The 23047-nt window shown below is 36.7% G+C and overlaps 1 protein-coding gene across 4 annotated transcripts in view; it reads left to right on the forward strand.

The window, feature by feature from the left end:
- The window catches only part of ATXN3 (ataxin 3), a 35758-nt gene that overhangs the window by 151 nt on the left and 12560 nt on the right, over positions 1-23047 (forward strand). For 3 of the 4 annotated variants that reach the window (XR_003569810.1, XM_027869950.1, XM_027869952.1), the window contains exons 2-9: positions 9132-9296; positions 9567-9611; positions 11085-11170; positions 11651-11717; positions 17971-18058; positions 18802-18934; positions 20394-20569; positions 21849-21957. Coding sequence is in view for 3 of the 4 variants with exons in the window: in XM_027869950.1 (XP_027725751.1) it covers positions 9132-9296; positions 9567-9611; positions 11085-11170; positions 11651-11717; positions 17971-18058; positions 18802-18934; positions 20394-20569; positions 21849-21957 (869 nt within the window). In the remaining variant the exon portion in view is untranslated. Of the gene's footprint in view, positions 1-8574; positions 8691-9131; positions 9297-9566; positions 9612-11084; positions 11171-11650; positions 11718-17970; positions 18059-18801; positions 18935-20393; positions 20570-21848; positions 21958-23047 lie in introns of all 4 variants that reach the window. The other variant, XM_027869951.1, reaches the window with a different exon arrangement.

Raw genomic sequence — 23047 nt, forward strand, 5'->3', positions numbered from 1 at the left:
AGGGAAGCCGAGGCGGCCTCTCTTGCCACCTCCACCCTTCCGCCGGGGCCTACCTAGCCCGGGGAGGTGGGCACCTAGCTTGGGCAGCTGCTTCCTTCCGAGGGCGCCCATCCATTTGCCAGCCCAAGGACCCTTCTCACCGACCGCCGGCTGCCGGCCTCGAGGAGTCCGGGAAGGACCAGTGGGGCGGGGGTCGGAAGCCTAGGGGAGGGGCGGAAGAAGTGACTTGGAAGGGGATGGGGTCGTGTTCGTGGATGCATTGGGCCCTGAACGTGAGAGGGTGCGTTGGGTCCAGCTCTTCCCTTGTCAGCTATTGTTTATTGTTATTATTATTATTGAAATTCCACTTTTCCTCCCCTCCCCAAGCTCCCGTGTCCGCTGCTGTCAGGGTGGGAGACCCCCACCCCACCCCCATCTCCTCACCTCCCCATCTTGTAGGTAGGTAGGTTGAGAAGCCTAGTCCAGAAGCCCTCCCCCTCTTGCTCTGAAGTGATTCTTTAATTAGTCCAATACTTGAAGTCCTTCCCATCTTTGAAGTGGTAGAGCAATGTAGCAGAAAGACTGGTGGACTTCGAATCAGGAGCTTTGCATTGAAGTCCGGGGTCTGGAAGGTATTAGCTGTGTCACAGCTTCCAAAGCTAGTCACACCCCACTTCAACCCTAGTTTCTTTGGGGATTTGCCCTCCGTACCTTACAGGCTTGCTTTTGAGGAAAGCATTTTTGAAAACCTAGTAGGCGCCATAAGACCCAATTCAAATACCATCTTCTCTGGTTTATCTCTTTCCCCTGACCTTCCCCTCAGCCATCAGATAGTACTTTATATTTTACTTCTCTGAGGTATTTATCGTGTGATATTCTGTGTTATCCCTATTTGTATTGGTGTCTCTTCTCTCTCTACTGTATTGCAAGCCTCTTAAGAGGAAAAAAAAAACTGATCTCATTTTAAAAACTGTTACCCCTCCAGTGTCCTGTGCAGAGTAGGTGTTTAGTCAATATTTGTATTATTGTATGTCATTGAAAGTCCCCAAGCCAGGAATCTTTTGTCCTTCCTCCATTGAAATTAGCCTAAACAAGGTTTTGGTTCCAGGTGTCTGGACCACACACATATTCATCTTTATAGAAGTTAAGCTCAGCTTCAGTTTCTTATTAGATAAATGCTACTCTTTAGCTGACCTGGGATTTGACTGGGGCATCTCCAGCCCTTAATTCGTTGCACAGGACTTTTGTCCGTGTGTTTGTTCCTGATTGTTTCTTCCTTTTGATTCTTAAATGACCACTTGAAAATAAGGGCAATTAAATGGTTGTGGTATGTGGAGAAACTTGTCTTCTCTCTTTATAATTATCAGGCCCATTGGGTGTGGGTGAAACCTTCCACTAACAGCTTTGGGCAAGTGTTGTTTTCTTGTTTTATAATAAATGCTAGTATGTAGAAGGGAAAACTGGCAAGATTAGTTTGGAAGAGTGGAGTCTTTTATGTTATCCATTATATAATTTTAAGACATTATTTTGATGCTCAAGTGAAGGAGTTTTTTTTTATACTTTAAATGAAGATCAGTACATCATTTAAACAGTTTATTCACAGCAACCAAATAAAAATCCACTATAACAGTATTATAATGGATTTGTTATAATAAATCTGAAGTAGCTCATTTTGGGAGGAGATGTATTTTTTTGTTTTGTTTTGGTTGTTTTGGCTAGGTAATGGGGTTAAGTGACTTGCCCATGGTCACACAGCTAGTAAGTGTTAAGTGTTTGGTCTGAGGCTGCATTTGAACTCAGGTCCTGCTGACTCCAGGACTGGTGCTTTATCCACTGCACCACCTAGCTGCCCCTTAAAGTTTGGGGAGATTTTTTTTGTTGTTGTTGTTTTTAAGTAGCTCATTTTTTAAAAAATAGAAAATTTTAGTTTCTGGAAAAATTTTCAGAAATTTTTAAAGAACATAATAGATTTTTTCGTTTTGATGATGTCAGTGGTATAGATAGCCCTTGATTGGCATTATTGATTATTTATTTTACTTGAGAAGGAAATTTAGTTGCGTGGCAGACAGACATATAGTAAGGCTTTACTTATGTATATTTCAATACTTCAAAAGATATATAATTCTATAATTGTCCATTCTCCTTCCATGGTGCAGTCTGTAACCCTTCTACACATTGGTAGCCTGTTTGCTGAGTTTCCAAGACTCCAAAATTCACCAACATTTAGGTGATGGATGAGCCTCCCCAAACAGCTAAGCATTTCCTCGTTCAATAGACACTCTTATTTCTTCTACTCAAAATCTTTCTGATTTTGTTGGTACAATGGGAAAGACTGAATTTGGTGCCAGAGGACTTGTGTTCGAATCTTGCTTCCGCCACTTAATACTTGAGAAAGTACTGACCTTGAGAAAGCCGTATGACCTCTTTCAGCCTCAGTTTCCTTATCTATAAAATTAACGGGTTGGAAAAGTTTACCTTCAAAGGTCCTTCCAAAATAAATTTATCATCCTCTGATCAGCCAGTGCTTCCATTCAACTGATATAGTTTTCATGAATATAGGGATACCTTCATATCATGAGATATTCATTGGTAATAGGACTTTAGTGGCAGCTGTTTCTTTGTAATACATCAGATGTGTCAAACTCACTCAGGAGTGCTGCAGAAACAGATTAAAATATAATTGAGAAATTTTAACAAAATAAATAAAAATACAATACAACAGTGATAATGTTAATTTAATATGCAGCCCTCAGGGATTGTTTCTATTTGAAACATCACTGTAATACATGTCTTTAAAGTCTTATATGTATTTCTGGGTATTTCATTTTAGAATCTTTTAAATAATCTTTTACATGCTACTTCATGAAATTACCCAATTATGTTTTGGGAGGATAGAACCTGTAATTTCAGTGGTGTAGAAAACTTCCTCTACCAATGAAGATGGTCATCTGGTCTGCAATTTATGGTTTTAGAACATTGCCTGGGGCACTGAGAGATTAAGTGACTTTCTCAGGGTCACTAGTATTGTCAGAATCAGAACTTGAATCCTGGTATGAGGTGACAGGGGCCTGTACCAATGTGTTAGCTGTGTCAGAGGAGAGAAGGGAACATTTGTGAGAGACATGAAGGTAAAATTGAAAGGAGTGGCAACAGATTGGACTTGAGGGGTGAGAAAGAGTGAGGATTTGAGGATGACACCCAGATTTTGTCTAAAAGACTTCCAGTTTGAGACCATTCAATAGGAGATGAAAGACTCAAAGTCAGAAGAAAGGTTAGGGTTGGATAAGTAGATTTGAGAGAAGAGAGTATCAAGAAGAAGAGAATGATCAGTGGTGTCAGAGGCTACAGAGAGGTCAGAAAGGGTAAGGGATAAGAAAAAGTCATTAGTTAGATTTGGCAGTTTAGGAATCATAACTGAGGAGAAAATTTTTTTTTTTTGTTTTTTGTTTTTTATATGAGGCAGTTGGGGTTAAGTGACTTACCCAGAGTCATACACCTAGTGAGTGTTATGTGTCTGAGGCCGCATTTGAACTCAGGTCCTCCTGACTCCAGGACTGGTGCTTTATCCACTGTGCCACCTGGCTACCCCAAGAGGAAAGTTTTGATTGAGTAATGAAGTTGGAAGCCAGATTGTAGAGAGTTAAGAGAGTAAGAGCAAAGAAGTGGAGGTGGCAATTGTGAAGGCCTTCTCAAGGAGTTTAGCCACAAAAGGGAGGGTAGATATGGGATCATAACTAGCAGAGATGGAGGGATCAAATAAAAGTTTTTTGAAAATGGGAGAGACATGAGCTTATTTGTTGATAGAGAAAGGTTGAAAATAAATGAGAAGGTGAGAATAATAGAGGATGTATAAAATGTCACTAAAAAGTTTACATGTGTGTGAATGATGTCATAAAAATGTTTAATCTCAGATTATTTTGTCCTTGTTACCCAGCACCCTTTACCTATCATAAACTGATATATGTTGTGGGAACAAAAACTCCACATGACATATTTTAGAAGTATGTAAGCACCTATATGTTTTGTCCATCATTTTGCTTTTCTTTGTCCTTCTTTATTGATGTTTGAACCTCTTGTTTCTAGCATTAACTTCTTCTGAAGTTCATACTGAACACGAATGTTTTCTCCAGATTTCCAAAGCTGACTTTACAGACTAGCCTTTCACTTACTCAGCCTTACTAATCACTGCCTCCATACAAAAGATAATCCTTGGGTTTGAATTCTCATTCTGTTGCATACTGGCTATTAGATTTAAGTCATTTTGCCTCTCTGTGCCTCAGTTTCTTCATCTGTGATATGAGGATTAAACTAGATGATTGCTAAGGTTCCTTCTAACTCCTACATTATTTGGCTTTTAGTGCTTTCTGTTCAGAGGCACAAATGAGTCTTGGGTGAATAAGGAGGCAGGCAAGAGAGAGGAAGCATGGAGCTGTGGAATTTAGCCATAATAAAACATGAGTGGAAGAATATTTGGGAGAAAATTGTTAACTCCAAAGCCTAATAGGAATAAGAGTTTTGAACGATCTTGCCTTCATTGTCAAATAATTAAATGTGGATTTTACTCAGGACTTCATATTTCATCATATTTCTTTTTGGTTTAAGTCACAGGACAATCTTTACAACCTCATTTATTTGAAAACTTTAGGGACTAAGTATTTCTGAATAACTGAGTTTTCACATTAGCTGATTGGTTATCTATTTGTATAGTTTTGCATGTAACTTTAAATGGAGTTCACATTTCCCTGCCTTCTCAAACAGTAAATAAATGTCAGTTATACTAAGCTATAATACAATGATGCCCTCAGAATTTATTGAGATTTGTAGATCTGTGCTGTCTTATACTGAACTTGAATTCTTATCTGGTTTGTTTTTGGGGGGGGGTGGAGGGGTGGGGGGGGTCTAGGCAATGAGGTTAAATGACTTGCCCAGGGTCACACAGCTAGTAAGTGTTATGTGACTGAGGCCACATTTGAATTCAGGTCTTCCTGAATCCAGGGCTGGTGCTCTATCCACTGCACCACCTAGCTGCCACTGTTTTTACCTAGTGCTTTTTTCTCTACCTTTTTCCATAAGCTGTTACCACTTCCCAGTAATGTCAGCATGCCTTTGAGAAGCAGCCCTTGCCACAAAGTTGAGCCTGCCTTCCTTAAAGGACCTCTCTACAATCACTAATACTCTGCCTAGACTCATTCCCCAATGGTTAGCATCATGATTTTTTTGGTCACTTTATCTTTTCCTATTCCTTATACTCCTAACCAAATTCTTAGTTCTTGCTGTGACTTCTGGTCCTTTTACCCATCAGTTCTTTTCCATGCCATCGCTGACTACATTCTCCTCCCTTCTGTATCTCTACTCTTTAGTTAATTAGTTGAAATCTGTACTCTATTTTGCTCTCACATCTCTTGTTTCCTTGACTTATAAGCCTATACCAAAATTCCTACCCAGGATTACTCTTACCATCTGCTTTCTATGTGCCTGTTCATATGCTGCTGAATGGAGCTGGAGAAAATCAAGAAACCAGTGTTGATTGAGTCACCTCAAATTTGTATTATGTAATCTCAACAGGGTCTCCACTCCAGCAAGGTAATCCTTTCGTGCCTTCCTAATCAATTTCCTATCTCTCTCACCAAAGAGGTTATTCGAAACCTATTTGTCTCCTCTCATCCCTTCCGATAAGGAGCTTGTATAATATCACCAAAAAAATTGAGGCCATTAAGCAAAAGCTCCCTCCTCCTCTCCTCTTCAGCTTATATTTCTGACATGTCTTCCACTATCTCCTGCTTCACTATAGGATGAAGAGGTGGCCTTTCTCCTTGCCAAGAAAACCTCTCTACATGCATGCATTCTTGATTCTAAACAGCAGATTGCACCCTCTGTCATTTCCACTTTCTCTCTAATCTTCAATCTCCTTAGATATTCATTCCCTGCAACTACAAATACACCTTTGTTTCTCCCATCCTTAAAAAATCCTTCACTTGCAAAACCCAGAGAACGTTGTACACAATAACAGCCACGTTGTGTGATAACTAATATTGATAAACTTAACCCTTCCTGGCAATACAAGGATCTAAGACATCTCCAGAGGCCTTGTGATGGAAAATGCTATCCACACCCAAAGAAAGAACTATGGAAGCTAAATTGTTATTTTTTTTCTCTTCTGTTAAGTTTTGTTTCCTCTTTCTGATGGTTCCTCCTATTGGTTTTAATTTCTACTTACAACATCACTAATGTGAAAATATGTTTAATATGAATGTAAATGTATAGCCTATATCAGATTATGTGCCATCTTGGGGAGGGTGGTGGGGAGGAAGGGGGAGAAAAATTTTAAACTCAAAAGCATATGGAAGTGATTATTGATAAATCAAAATAAATTAATAAAAAAAAAAGAAAAAAAAATCCATCACTTGATCCTACCTGCCAGAGACCATCTTATATCTCTTTTTACCCTTCTTGGCTAAACTCCTTGAGAAAGCCATCTACACTAGATGCCTCCACTTCATCTACTTTCACTGTCTTCTAAACCCTAAGCCTGGCTTCTGTTCATTATTCAACTGAAACTACTTTCCAAAGTCAGCAATAATCTCTTAACTGTCAAAGTTAGTGACCTTTTCTCAGTCCCCATCATTCATCGCTCATCCTTCTGTGTGTACTTTAATACTGTTGATCATCAGCTTCTCTTGGCATCTGTTACTTTCCTCTCCTTTTTTCTTCCTGCCTGTCTGATTACTTCTCAAATTCTTTGTTGTTTCTTTATTCACATCATACCCAAGACTCTGTCCTGAACCCTCTTGTCTTCTCACTATATTAATGTTTGTTGATCTCATTGGCTCCTATCTTCTCAGTTATCTCTGTGCAAATGATTCCCAGATCTATATATCCAGCTTTGTCTGTCTCCTGAGCTTTATTCCTGCATCATCAATTGTCTTTTAGACATCTTGAATTGGATGTCCTAGAAGTATCTCAAACCCAGCATGTCCAAAAATAACTCTTTTCCCCAAAACTTACTCCTTTTTCAAATCTTTCTAAAGACATCACTGTTTTTCCAGTCACCCAGATTCATGGCTTCAACTCTTGACTCTTACTCAGCCTCACGAAATGGGTGAATTTTATTGTTTCTGTCTCCACAACATCTCTTTTATATGTCCGCTTCTCTCTACTTACATAGCAGTCACCTTAGTTCAAGGTCTCCTTAACATTATCCAGAACCATTGCAGTAGTCAATCAACATGTATTAAATACCTACTATGTGCCAATTGGTTTTCCTAAAGCCTCTCTCCTTCTACTTCAAACCATTCTCCACCTAGCAACCAAAGTAATTTTCTTAAAGCACAAGACTGACCTCCCCCCTCGAATAAATTCCAGTGGCTCTGTTATCTTCAAGATCAAATACCCTGTCATTTAAGGACCTTCACAGCCTGGCCCTTTGCCACCTGTCCAGTCTTATACTTTACACTCCTCCATACATTCTACACTCCAGCTTCATGGGGCGACTTACTGTTCCTTGAACACAATACAGCATTTCCTTATTCCATGTCTTTGCTCTGGATTTTCCTCTTGTCTGGAATACTCTCCCTCCTTACTTCCATTTGGGGAGAATGAAGAGTAAAGGAGGTGAACCTAGGTGACTGGAAGGATAGTGGTACCCTTGACAGTGATTGGAAAGTTCAGATTAGGAGTCGATTTTTAGGAAAAGATAATGAGTTCTAGTTTGTATTCAGTTTGAGATACCTGTGGGTCATGCAGTTTAAGATAACCAAAAGGGAGTTGGTGATGACAGACTGGAGTTCAGGAAAAAGAGGGTTAGCTATGTAGATATGGGAATCAGATGACCTTTAAGACCCCTTCCATATCTAGATCTGTGATCTTATTTTCAGTCAAATACCTACATTGGAGTCCAAACTCTAGGAAGCATGGTTTCAGTGAATAGTAGCCCTGGGAAAGAAGACCAAGTGTTATGATGGCAAGAATTCTGGACAGAGAGTGAGGAAACTTGAATTTTTAGTCTGTTTTTATAACTGTTTGGCCTTCAGTTTCTTCATCTGTAAAACTAATCTGTTGGACTAAGTAATTTCCAGTCTGTTCTAGCACTTCATTCTCTTCTATATTTGTCTGATCTTAATATCAGAGCCTGGGAACCATACTGAGATGGCATTAAACCACTGGGGGCCCAAACCCTAGGGTTATCTTCTACTCAAACCTCTGGATTTTTTCTGGCTTTTTTTTTTCTACTCAAACACCTGCCCATATCCCCACAATGTACCCTGATTCACAGCAGAAGTGTGATCTTATGAATCTAATAAAGCAGGGAACTTAGAATCATAACTTTAGATCTCCCCATAAGAACTCTTTGAGGCATCTTAGAGGATAGTGAACCAAACCTCTCATTTTACAGATGAGGAAACAGAGACTTAAAGAGATTAAAGGACTTATCCAGGGTCACACAGCTTGTAAGTGTCAGAGACAGGATTCAAATTCAGGTCTTCCTCACTCTTTATAAGTAAGTTGAGAAACTCCTCTTAAAGGAATTTCGAAGTTATGTAGCTAAAAGACCGTACTTGACATACCAAATTTTTCTCTCCATCACTTCTTTAACAGTTAAAAATTGGTGTATAAAATGGCATGTTTGGGAGATGGAGTAAGAAAGGACATTGTACTTGACAAAACAAAATAATTGTAAATCAGGACGCCTGAAATTCACATTGATGTGAATGGTATGTAATCTTTCCAATGAGGTTATTGCTTGTTTATTAATTCTTCTGGGCCCTGAAAGTAAGAGAAACTAAATACTATTACAGTCATAAAGTAGTTGTAAAGTCATTAATGGAATACTCATAGAAAAATATAAGATGTGCTGTATTAGATGATACTGTGATATTTATTTCATGGCATTTTAAAATGTCAAAAAAAAAAAAACAAAACAACTTGTAGCTAAGTGGTTGATTAGACAGTGATTGCTTTGTTAACTGGTAAATTGTACCCTAAGTATAAACAAGTAAGTTTAAGTGTAGCATCTGAGCCATTCTTGTTTCAAAGCTAAAGAGGTGGTGGGTTCAATGTATCAAAGATAAAACTGCTAAATTCCTCTTCAAAGAAAACTGCTATACAAAGATATTTAGCAAATGATAATCAAATCTTTTCTTTTGAATTATTAGCAAGAAGGCTCACTTTGTGCTCAACATTGCCTGAATAATCTATTGCAAGGGGAATATTTTAGCCCTGTGGAATTATCCTCTATTGCTCATCAGCTAGATGAAGAAGAGAGGATGAGGATGGCAGAGGGAGGAGTCACTAGTGAAGACTATCGAACATTTTTACAGGTAATAATGTTTAGGTCTCTGGACCATTTATACTCTTTCCCCATGAAGTGCAGTTTGAATACATTTTTTTCAATTACCTATTTTCTAGGGAATATTACATTTACTGATTGATTTGTTGAGTAACTAATGTTTTGAAAGGATGAACTAATTATTTCAGTAATTTGACCTATTAATTATAACTATTAGCTGAACTTGTAAACTGGTGATTTTTAATTATGTGTCCTAATGTTTGTTTCTCCTTTTATGCTATCACCTGTCAAAATTGAACAGCAACCTTCAGGAAATATGGATGACAGTGGTTTCTTCTCTATTCAAGTAAGTTTGACTAATACTGTAGATTGCTTTTCAGAACATTTCTTTTTTATTCATTACAGTAATATGAATGTTCTTAAAGTTCTTCCATCAGGTTGACCATAGGATTAGTCAGCAGTATTTAAAGGAAGCTACATAATTCTCACATAATTTTCAGAATTTGAGTACTTTTAACTGCTTTTAAAAAGTAGAGTTATTTCATTTTCAATTAACTTTTAATAATGGTTCTACTAACAAACCAAAATGTTTCAAACTTATTACTTCTTGGGTTAATTTTTGCCAGTCACTGCAAAAATCAGCATTATAGCTACTATTTGTCTTTAAATCTATAAAAATTTGATCCCTTGGTGATGCTCTGTGGCTTTTGCTTTTCTTTACTTATGGCTCTCTCCAGGGTCCTTGGGATGGGTAGGTGTGTATGGGCGTGTGGGTGTGTGTGTACATGTGTTTGTGGGATGCTGTCTATTTTGTATGAGTTTTTTCTTTTGTTTCTCACAGGATCATTTATGTGGTGCGTACAAAGTTACCTCTTGGTTCCTTTGAGGGGCCAATTTCTGCCTATATCTTTCTTCATATTCTCCCTTTGTGCACCTCCCTGGCCTCATCATTCAATTGCATTTCCTACCACTGCTTAATTGTGCTACTGTTGTAGGTAATGGCTACTGCTGGAGGCAGGATACGGGACTAGATGGATCAATGGTCTGATCCGGTATGGCAATTCCTATGTTCCTAATTGTGCTACACTGCTCTTGATGCTAATTCAAGTTTGCCTGCTACATTGTGTCCCCCCCCCCCTTTTTTTTCCTATGCCACTGCTTGGCTCACTTGCTACTTTGTTAACTAGCTTGGTGGGGTGAAAGGTGAATATTCAGATTTAACTCCCTCTTCTTCCAAACAGCTTTAAATAATCAACGTCAAGAAATTTGATTCTTTCTGTAAACCATGAACCCATGATTACATAAGTTTGAAATGCATAAGACCTGCATTTTATATCCCTAGAGTAGAACCTTCTTTGAAAGACATTTAGTTATATCCTCACTAACTCTGGTAGTGAGCTTCATGTTAATTTTCTAAAGTAGCCCCAACAGCAGCCATATTCCAAACTTATACATTAGATTTATGTTGTAGACTAGTTCCAAGAATAAGAGTAAGATTGTGATAGCATATGCATCTGAATATTTGAGGCTGTGTTTTATCTAGGGGTTGTGTGGTACTATGGGAACTTTTCAGCAAGAAAGCTAGTTTTGATATTCAGTTCTTTTTTAATGCTCTGTTTGTTGTGTGCTATATGTAGACTTGTGAAGGTTGGATTTTGACTGTTGCCATCCTAAAGGTTTCCAGTTAACAGCAATTTAAACAAAAATAATAGCTTTGTGGGGAAAATCTGTGTAATTGTTCATAGAGGCTAAAGTGGCAGCATTGCTTAAATTTGGAGTTGAATGGCTTATCTCATGAAAAGTTGCTATTTTTTAACAGGTTATAAGCAATGCCTTGAAAGTTTGGGGTTTAGAGCTAATCCTCTTCAACAGCCCAGAGTATCAGAGGCTCGGGATCGATCCTATGTAAGACTTTCTTTTTAGCTCCCTGCTTTCATTTTTTATACACACAAAAGATGCAAAAAAAAAATAATAATAACAATAACTTCTCAAAGTGTGTCTTAATTTTTAAGAGAAATATGCATTAAACTCTTATTATGATATTACCTTGTTTTGTTCCCTCAGCCTTTCCTTTTTCATCTTTTTGGGATTTATGTGAACATATGTCCTCTGAGCCTTCATGACATCTCTGTATCTGTGGCAGCACAGTGCTTATTCTTGAATGGTATGTGATGCCATACATTAGCATGACATCACTCACTTTTCCGCATATATACCACTACAGTTTGTAAAACTTTTAAAATATTATTATTAACCACAAAAACCTGGACAGGGTAATAGATTGCCACAGTTGTACAAAAATATGGTAATTTTGAAATAGTAGACGAGCTAAAATTAATATAAACTCAATCACTTGAACTTATATATTGTGTTTTATTTTTCTAGAAATGAAAGATCATTTATATGCAATTATAAGGAACATTGGTTTACAGTTCGAAAATTAGGAAAACAGGTAATTCCTTTTCTTTCTTTGTACCATGCCCATTTCCTCATTTTAGCATCCTATTTAGAATTTAGAGAATAGTTCCAAGGAGCAGCTAGATGGCATAGTGGATAGAGCACCATCCCTGGAGACAAGAGGACCTGAGTTCAAATCCAGTCTCAGACACATGATACTCACTAGCTGTGTGACCCTGGTAAAGTCACTTAACCCTGATTACCTCACCAAAAAAAAAGAGAGAGAGAGAATAGTTCCATTAGTGACATTGTGTTTATTTTTGTATTCCATGGCAACAGTTCAAAGTAGATATGGACATATGGTTGCATGAAGAACATAAGTATTTTGTGATCACTTATTTTTTTAGGTGGCGTGTAGAATCAGATAGCTTGAGTGATGGAGATAAAGCTTAGAGTACATTGGTAGGCCAGTACTTGCTTAATGCTATCTTAGTCTTGGTTGAACCAATACTGTAGTTATGCTCTCATTTTATAGATGGGAAAAGCAAGGATCAGACGTGGTAAGTGACTTGCCCAATGTGTCCATGTAGCAAGTAGAAGGGCTGGGCTTCAAACCCCGCCCAGGTTCTCTTGTCACTAAATTCAGCATCTTTTCCACTGTACCATGCTGCATCCCAATTTTGACACCCTTTCTCTGCTTACTTAGCAGGCCCAACTATACCACATGAAATTAGGTTAATATCCTAAGGATCTCACATGATTATGTAGCCTAGGAAAGATCACCTACTCTGCCAGCTTTGGAATGTGTTGGGACTTCTTAGGAAGAGAGTTTTTTGGTAATAATATAAGTAATCTTGGGACTTCTTAGGAAGAGAGTTTTTTTAGTAACAATATAAATAATCTTGCCACTAAGTAGAAGTTAATATATGTGGAATACCAATTAACCAAGAAACTGCATTACCCCTAACAGAGCTCTTTTGAATTAGTCTTAAAAATGTGATCTCTTGGTAGTCTTTCTTTCTGAAAATCATTTTATTACCTTTTACACTTTATTCTTTTGTATAATGTTTCAGCCAGAAGCTATATTTTTTTTTCTTTTTGGTGAGCCAATTGGGGTTAAGTGACTTGCCCAAGGTCACACAGTACGTGTCAAGTGTTTGGTCTGAGGCTGGATTTGAACTCAGGTCCTCCTGACTTCAGGGCCGGTGCTGTATCCACTGCGCCACCTAGCTGCCCCAGAGGCTATATGTTTTTAAAGTGCATAAGTTATAAAAGTGGAAATAAAGCATAGGTACCAGTTATTGAAACTTTACTGGAAATAAGCTACTTTAGTATCTCAAACTAAATCATGGAAACACAAATCATTTTGATGCATGAAAACAATCTAACTACTTTTCGGTCGTAAGAGTTAATAAGTTATTCTATGACATAAACATTAATTGGAAGATAAATCTCTGATTTACTTCTAAGTTCATTACAGTTGTGGCTATATTTGACTACAAAAACATTTTTTTAAGCCTGCTTCATAGTTCAGCAAAACCCCAATAGTATTTTAGAGAGGACTTTTGCAAAATACGTAAATGTCTTCATTTCTAAAAGTCTCTGAGTTCTTAAAAAATAACACTTTAAAGCCACATAAAAGTTTTATTTTAATGTTCTTTAAGGCCATGCTGATAGATATGGTTCTCCCAGTAAGCTAATCAGCCTACTCATTTTATTGCTACATTTATTGCTCAATGAATGTATCACTATATACACTGATGTATCCTTTACGATACATCACTATCACTCATATTTATTGATACATTTTTGCACCATGTTTGTTCTGAGATGCTTTGTAAATTTTAAACAAAATTGAGTTTTTTTCATACTTTCAGTTATTCTGATCTTTGTCACATGAAAAATATAAGAAATATTGGTTTGTTGTTTTTGTATGATAACTTAAATTCATGGCAAGATTCTAGAGTATATTAGTTTGTAAGCACTTTTAGAAAATAAAGCAATGATAGACGTAGTCGAGGTGAATTCATGTCAGTTTCTTTTTTTTGACAAAGTACAGAATATGAGTTAGAAGGAATCCCTTCTAAAACATCCTTGGCAGAAACTCATATCTGACCCATGCTTGAAAACCTGTGGGAGCCCACCACCTTCTGAGACAGCCAATTCTACTTTTTCATAGCTCAAATTATTAAGAAGTTTTTCTTTACATTGAGCCTAAAGCTGCCTCTCTTCAGTATCCATCCATTGCTTCCAGTTGTATTTTCAGTGGCTAGATGTAACAAGTCTAATCCCTCTAACATATGACAACCCCTCAGATACTTGAAGAGAGTTATCATGATTCCCTTCTTCCCCCCCTTCTCTTTTCCAAGTGGGACATCACCAGTTCCTTCAACCAAGTCTTATAATGGAATAATCAGAAACCTTCCCTATCTTCTTCCCTGTCCTTTGGACCCTCTCCTATTTATTAATGACCTTTCTGAAGTATCAAGAAGCATTTATTAAGTACTTTCTATGTGCCAGGCACATATAATACATAAAACTAAAGACCATGTGCCAGATTTGGTCCTGCCAGGATAGAGTATGCCAGGACTACCACCGCTTTCTTTCTAGACACTATACTTCTCGACGTAGCCTCAGATCACATTAGCTTTTATAGCTTCCTTCTCACACTATTGATTCATACTCAACTCACGGTTCTTCAGAATTCCTCTGGTCTTACAGATAGACTATGATCTAGCTATAATTCTCCCATCTTATACTTGTGAAATCAGTCTTGATCTCACCTAGAGGTCTTTACCCTTATCGGTGCTGAATTTCATTTTGTTAGCTTTGACCCAACTTTAAAGCTTGTTAAGGTTTTTTTTGGATTCTGATTCTGTCTTCTAAAATGTTAACTCATCCTTAGCTGGCATCTGCACATTTGATAAACATGCTATCTCTGCTTTTCTCCCAGTCATTGATGCTAAGCAGCACAGGACTGAGGCACTTCATTGGAGACCTTCTTTCAAGTTGACAAACCATTAATGACTAATTTTTGGTATCTGATCATAAAATCAGTTCTGGATCCACATTACCATACATTTGTCTTTAACACATTTCTTCATATTTTCCACAATGATCAGACTAGTCTGATCTGGGGAAAGTTATTTCCCACATCTGGCTTGTGGTTTTTTCACTTTTAAAGGGGGTTCATAGACTTAGAGGTAGAAAAGACCTTAGAAATACTCTAGTCTCACCCTCTCATTTGGCAGGTGAGAAGATTAAGGCCCCTAGAAGAGGTAACTTGCTTAAGGTCACAACGGTAGTAAATAATGGAACCAGAATTTCAACTGATTTCTCTGACTTCAAGCCTTGTTTCTTCACTATACCAGAGTTAAACTGGATGATTGCTAATGTCCCAAATATGACATTCAGGGTACTATGGAAGAGTGCTGAATTTGGAATCAGACACTTGGGTTCAAATCCCAGCTCTTCCACTTACTGCCTGTGTGAACCACATGGACAAATCTAACCTCTATGGAGCGTCATTTTTTTCATCAGTAGAATAAGGGTGTTAGACTCAATGACTTCTGAGATCTCTTCAAGCTTTAAATTTCTGATTCTATGATACTGTAATTTGGGGCAAAGAAGCCTTCTGTACCAGCATAAATACTTAAGCGTCTAAGTTTGTGAAAGGTCAGGAGAGCCACTAGACAGAAAGGGGAAAGCAAAATATGGAAGGGAAGAGAGAAAAATAAGGAAACAATGAAAATTTGAGTTCCTGTAAGAAATACTTATAAGGCTGTATCCCCCATCCACAAAAACAAATCTGGATAGATTATATAGCATCTCCCTGATTTACTAGTCTGTCCTGTTATATAAGGTTAATAAGCTAATCAGACCTGACCTGTACTTGCTGAAGCCTTACCGACTCTTGTGATAACTGCTTCTTCTTCTCAATCTTCACTAACTATCTCTTTAATTCTAGAATTTTTCCAAGAATCAGTCAAACTCATAAGTCTATAATAAGGTATTTTACTCTTTTACTTTTTGAAAATCAGAACCACATTTGTCCTTTTCCAGTATGGGCACTCTCCCGTTCTCTATTATCTTTCAGAGATCACTGAGAATGGTTCAGCAGTCACACAGCTGCCAGTTCTTAGTTCTTTCAGTGCCTTGGGAGGCAGTTCTTCTGGATCAGGTGACTCAAGCTAATCAAAAATGGCTAGGGTGCTCTCTTCCTACTCTTCCCTGGCTTTCAATTCATTATTGTCGGTTTTTCTTCTGTCTTTTCCTATCCAAAGATTATTTTCCTTAGCAAAACAAAGGGAAAACTCTGAGTTGAGTATTTCTTCTGCCTTCTTGCTATCATTTAATATTATCCCATATATTCTTTTTTTTTTTTGGCTAGGCAGTTGGGTTAAGTGACTTGCCCAGGGTCACACAGCTAGTAAGTGTCAAGTGTCTGAGGCTGGATTTGAACTCAGGTCCTCCTGAATCCAGGGCCGGTGCTCTATCTACTGCACCACCTAGCTGCCCCCATATCCCATGCATTCTAATAGGCCTGTCTCTTCTTTGATTTTGATTTTTCTCAGTGTAGCCAAACCAAACAAAAACCTTTCTTCGAAGAAGTCCTTGCCATCCTTATCTTATTCTGAGCTTTAGCAGTCCTGACATTATTCTTATGGGACCATGCCATGCAGGTTAAAATTGATACATCAATGGCCTTGGTGTCAGGAGGACCTGAGTTCAAATCTGACTTCAGACACTTGACACTTACTAGCTATATTTACCCTGGGCAAGTCACTTAACCCCAATAGCCTCACCAAAAAGCCAAAAAAAAATTGATATATCAAGAGAATACAATAGATCAGGCCTGCATTCCTATGGCCTGCCAAAGGTTTTTGGGCGGCCTGAAATCATTTGGCGTGCCTGTGGACCACTTACATCCCTAGGGCCGCAGGTTGTGCAGACCTGCAATAAATGTAGTATATCAGGATTTCCTGGGTGTTTAGCAAAGTCTCATAATATCCTACGGACAAGTGTAATGAATACAGTACAGTTAGGAATACAGAGTACAGTTAGGAAGCAATAAGTTTGTATCCTGCCTCCAGACACTAACTCTGTGACCCTGGGAAGTCAATTAACCTTTCTCGGTCTGTTTCTTCATCTGGAAATGAGAATCAAACAAGATTTGTGTAAAGTACTTTAGGAACTTTAAAGCCTAAAAGGGAACATAGAATTATAGATTTAAAATTTGAAGGAATCTTAGGGGTTATAACTTCCACCACCAGCACCACCCCCTTGTTTTAAAGATAAGGAAACTGAGGCTAGCTTCCACTACATGACTCATTGAGAGTTCATGTGAAAAAAAAAAGTAGGTTTAGGAAGATTGCAAACACAATATTAAGTCAGCAGTGCAACATTGCAAACAAAAAAGCTAATACAGTCTCAGGATACATTAATTGGAACATAGTGTTCAGAACAAGGGAGGCTAGGAAAGCCTCTTTAGGGGCCTTCCAGCTCTGAGAATCTATGATTCTGTGGCCTAGCTAGCTCCCATATTTATTTAAAATTGATACTCCTTGGGGGCAGCTAGGTGGCGCAGTGGATAGAGCACTGGTCCTAGCGTCAAGAAGACCTAGGTTCAAATCCAGTCTCAGACCAGACACTTGACACTAGCTATGTGACCCTGGGCAAGTCACTTAACCCCAATTGCCTTGCCAAAAAAATTGATACTTCTTTTCTACTCAACTCTTCTTTCCACCGTAGGATTCCTCAGTTGAAGATAATAGTGCTTTTAGAGACTCAGATATAATCTGGTAGAAATAGTAGTTCATGAGCATGTGGAAATTTTCATCTCTTAATGATTCATTTGCCTCACATTGATGGTGACTAAAAGTCATACCTATGTGATCATTGTTAAATTTCAGCTGGACTTATTATTTCTGTCATCTTTGTCAAGGTGCCTAGGTTTTGTGATTTTTTTTCTGTTTACACCTTTGAATAATAGAAGTGTCAGTCTAGATTCTTAAGAACTAAGTACAGATTAGACTATTTTCTATCAAATTGTAATGGAGTAAATTTTATTAGGACCTACCCCCACCCCTTTTAAAAAATGGTAATAGTAACATGGGGGTATGACATTTTTTTTCAGTCTCCTTTAATCACAGTTTTCTTGAATTTTTTGAAGTCTCCATTTGAAATGATTTTAGTAATTTAGAAATGCCTAATTATTTCTAGATCAAATATGTTCTTTACAAATACAATATTGTTAAAAATCTGTATTGCATGCTAATATAGATATCTCACAATTTTTTTTTCTCCAGTGGTTTAACCTAAACTCTCTCTTGACGGGTCCAGAATTAATATCAGATACTTACCTTGCACTTTTCTTGGCTCAGTTACAACAAGAAGGTAAGAAAAACTAAGAATTTCTCAATGTAGTGCTTACCAAATTTTATACATGACTTTCAGATGTTTGGGTTTGTGGGTAAAATTGTTGGTGCCACAGCTAATCAGTACCAGAACCAAAACCCCAAAACCGTAACTCAAACCCAATACCATAAATTCAGATACCAACAAGGGTGTGTTGAGTTCACCAGCAAGGGAGCCCCATCCATGCAGAGATTCCCTGAAGGAACAAAATGATAAAACTTATATAGGTTTCAATTTAGGCAGTAGATGAATTGAGTATGGGATACCTCAGGATTTGACTGGGCTGTTGCTAGGGCGGGTTCCCAGGGTAGGACTAGGGAAAGTAGTATCTTTTGATTGCATCAGGCCTGTTCCTGGGGGTTAGTAACAGAAACAACTCTTCTTCAGGTTAGCTGTCTCTTGTAACTATGCCCTAATAGATAGGACTGTTCTTGCTGTTTCAACAGTAAGGAAGGTCACAGACAGGTTGGGAGTTGCAGTATAGACGGAGTCAGAGCAAGATAGAGGAACTGCAGATAAAATGGATTTGCTTTAGCTTTCTCTGCTACCTACAGGTTTCAACTATTCATGTTACTCTTCATAAGAAAGGTAGTAAAATGATATTTTGTATTCTGATCTTTAGGTTAAAATATATGACTTTCTTACTCAAGTTATAGCTCTTATTCTGAAATACTTTGGACATGTAGCTATCTACAGTAGTTCTTGTTTTTTTTTTTCTTCAGGTTATTCCATATTTGTTGTTAAGGGTGATCTACCAGACTGTGAAGCTGACCAGCTCCTGCAGATGATTCGGGTACAACAAATGCATAGACCAAAACTCATTGGAGAAGAATTAGCTCAACTAAAAGATCAAAGGTAAAGAAGCATGTTACTTGAATAAGAATTTTCCCATATAAATGGATTGGTTTGTAGTCTCTAGACAACTTATGATCTATTATGACAATTATAACAATCATGACCCATGCCTAGATAAACCTAGGGTAGCATTTGTGCTAGTACGATGTCCTTATAGAAATTATGTTGAGTGACTTATAGAAATGCACTAATTCTTTGCTAATAGTGACATATTTATATTTTGGTAAAATGTATTTGTTAAAAATAGAGTGGTTTTTAGAGTTGCCAAATATTTTATGCTTCCTGCTTTGTAGTATAGTTTGAGTTCTGATACTGGTTGGCCCCCTTGTCACTTTTATTTTATATTATTTCTTTTGAGACTTTTGGCTTTTTTGTTTCTCCAGATAAATTTCATTATTTTTCTGGCTCTGTAAGGTAATCTTTTGATAATTTGATTTGTTCTGCATTAAATAAGTGAAATGACAGTATCGTCATTTTTATTATGTTCGTAATCATGAGCCATTACTATTTCTCCAGTTACTTATTGGAGATAATTACTTTGTCTTTATTTCTGTAAAAAGTGCTTTGTAGTTTTATTCATATAGTTCCTATGTATATCTTGATAGATAGACTCCCAAATGTTTCAAATATTCTGTAGTCATTTTGAATGGAATTTCTCTATTGCTTTGTTCCAAGTTTTGTCAGAAATATGGAAAAATCCAGATATGTGTATTTGATATCCTACAAGTTGGCTGAAATTAGTTTGAATTTTTTAGTCAGTTCTTTTGGGTTCTCTAGATAGATCATCATGTTGTGTGCCAAAAAAATAAATTAGTTTTGTTTCTCCTTTTCTTATGCTTAGTACCTTAATTTCTCCTGTTATATTGCTATAGCTAGCATTTCTAGAACTATAGCAAATAGTAGTGGTAAATACTGGACATTCTTGCTTTAGCTCTGATCTGATTGGAAAGGACTATAATATTTCTCCATTACATGTAATGTTGTCTTGGTTTTAGATAAATACTGCTATCTACATAAAGGAAAAATCCATTTACTCCTGTGCTCTCGAGCATTTTTAGCAGAAATGAGTGTTAGATTTTGTCTCATTATAGTCATGTTTTTAATTATTATTTTTGTTAATATGCACCATTATGTTTATATTTTTCTTTATATTAAGCCAATCCTTTATTCCTTGTAGCAATCCAACCTGGTTATAGTGTATAATCTTAATATTTTGTTGTAACCTCTTTACAGTATTTTAACATTTTTGCATCAGTGTTCATTAGGGATATTTTGGTGCTTGTCAAATTTTTTTTAGTTGATATTTTTGCACATATTTCTTATTGCTTAATAAGAACTTTCTAGTTCTGAATTTCTTACATTTTTAATTAAATAAAAGCTTTTTATAACATTTCTTCATAGTAGAACCTGAATGGAGTAGTTTTTCAGAATTCGGTGACTGAATTTTTGTGTTTTCCAGAGTACAGAAAACAGACCTAGAGCAATCTTTAGAAGTAAGTCATTCATACGATGGAACAGGAATGTTAGATGAAGATGAAGAGAATCTACAAAGAGCGCTAGCACTAAGTCGACAGGAAATTGATATGGAAGATGAAGAAGCAGATCTACGTAGAGCAATTCGACTTAGTATGCAAGGTACCAATTTGCATACACATTGTTTCTCTTTCAGAAATCTTTCTGCTTAAGAAGTGTAGCATGGGTTTAAGTTGTTTAATTTTGATGCCAGTGTGCATTATTTCCTGCCATTTCTGACTTCTCAAAATATACTCTTAATATATGTGTGTAGAATGTTCTCCACAGCTAATTTAATTATTCATGGGTGTTCAGATTAGTTTTATATTTGTCTGACAGGATTTCCAGGCCGCATACTCAAAGCTTTTCCAGCTTGGTGGAAAGAGCTTGTATTCTGCCAGCATAATCTTCAAGAATCCAAGCTTGCCTACACTTTGTTGAGGCATCAAAGTAAGACTTTTAGTAGTGTACTAGTGATGGACTATCTATGGTCCAAGTACCAGCCAAACTAAGTCAGGAGAAATATGTTATAAGAAAGTAGATCATCAGGTAATGAATTATTTTGGCCATAGCAGTTCATGAAGCTAGTCTAAGTTGGTAGAAGAAGAACCCACACTGATAGATCATTTGAAATATGTAAGTAATGATTATACTCTGCTGTAGCACTTTGTTTAATGGAATTGTTCTAATAGATGCAGTGTCTAATGAGGGCCAGTCAGTTTTGATCATTTCAGTGGCTATAATTACAATGAATTGTTTTCCAAATGTTTGTGTCCACAAGAGAGATTTTGGTCTTATTGGACAATAATTCAACATATATGCTCTACTGGCTTAATGGTATCTGGTAATGGTAATATTTCCATTATTTGACGCTATATCATGAAAAGTATACTTCCTTTTTATATTTGACTGTTTCCGTAGATATCCAAATTGACAGAAACAACCAAAAATAATTTGAACAATCAAGAGTTTACCCTATGGGCTTCTACTTCCTTGCTAGGAAGGCATTGAATCTGAAAGTGGGGGCTGCCTATAAATACACACACATACACACAAATATGTACACACACATATACAGATATATGCATTCACATATATATATATATATATATAATGAATATATGTGTACATACACATATACTGCTTTGTTACAGACCCTTCTATTCTCATGCTAGTTGTTAGATTAAGAGTTCTATACCAGGTATACAATTAGCTGTATAATGGGGGTAAAAAAGTTTGGTTTTTATTAACTTTAGTTGGATTTAAATCATTAATGGAGCTCATTTAAAGTCAAATTATTTGTAAAAAAAAAATAAACAGTTTAAAAACTTAATGTAATTATTTTACTTTAAATATAACTTTTTATTATTGAATAGAAAAGTAAATTTTAAAAAAATTTTAGGTAGTTCCAGAAATATTTCAGAAGATATTCCACAGACATCAGGTACAATTTCACCACCATCTCTTACTTCAGAAGAACTACGAAAGAGAAGAGAAGCCTACTTTGAAAAGTAAAGTAGTTGATACTGAATTAAAACTGCATGTTTAAAATTTGTTTTGTGATTTTTGTAATTTGCCTATTTCTAAATGTTCAACTTTGACAAACAAAAAGTAAAAATATTTTCACTTAAGAATTCCTCCAGTTTGCATGATAAAGACTGACATCTAGCCATTCATATATACATATATACATGCAACTAGGCTTGTATATAGGTATATTTCCTTATTTCTATATATTGGATTCTGCTTTCCCATTGGCTTCTCATAAAGTCAAATGTGTTCCTTTGGGGAAAGTTTTTTTTTCCCCTCAAGATAAAATAAAATTATAGAGATGAATGAAGAAAATATTTTAGATCACATTACTTAAAGGGAAAATGACATAGTAAGATCAAGCATATTGCCTGTCTCTCTTTCTTAGAGCATACCTCTTATTGACTGCCTGAAAAAAAAAAGACTTTAAAATTTTTTAGCTCTGAAAATTGAAAGATAAGCAACAAAGGTGGCAATTCCAACAGGGGAATATGCATCATCCTGGTAGTGGTGAATTATAACACTTTTGTGCGTAAGAGACAAAAAAAGAAAGAAAATATTTTAGAGGAGATAATTACTAGTTCAATTCTGGACCCGATTTATTTACTGTTCTCCTTCTTCCTAGTCTGATACACAGAATTATTGCACATTGATGATTGCTTCAGCTGTTCATCTTCTTGAACTTTCTTGCTGATAGCTTCATTACTATACTAAGTAGACCTGCCTATTTCACATATCTTAATTCCAAATAAGAAATCTCCATTATCTTTGATTATTCTCTGACTTTCAAAAAAAAAAATAGTCCTTTCTCAATGATCACAGAGGACTATCCTTAATTCATGTTGGAGGTTATTGCCCTACTTTGGAAAAGGCTAGCTATCAGCAATAGATGCAGTGATGATGTTGATCCTCTGTCATTCTCCTTAAATTTAAGTTGTAATCTGTCTTACATCAGATTTGTTTTTAAATATATAACTTTGTTAAGTTTTAAATATATCAGACATGGTTACAGTATATTGGCCAATATTTGTATTACCCTCTGAAATTGTCCCCCTCTTTTCCAACAGCCAA

The sequence above is a fragment of the Vombatus ursinus genome, unplaced genomic scaffold (assembly GCF_900497805.2).
Source record: "Vombatus ursinus unplaced genomic scaffold, bare-nosed wombat genome assembly UNPS02014794.1, whole genome shotgun sequence".
Classification (NCBI taxonomy): Eukaryota; Metazoa; Chordata; class Mammalia; order Diprotodontia; family Vombatidae; genus Vombatus; species Vombatus ursinus.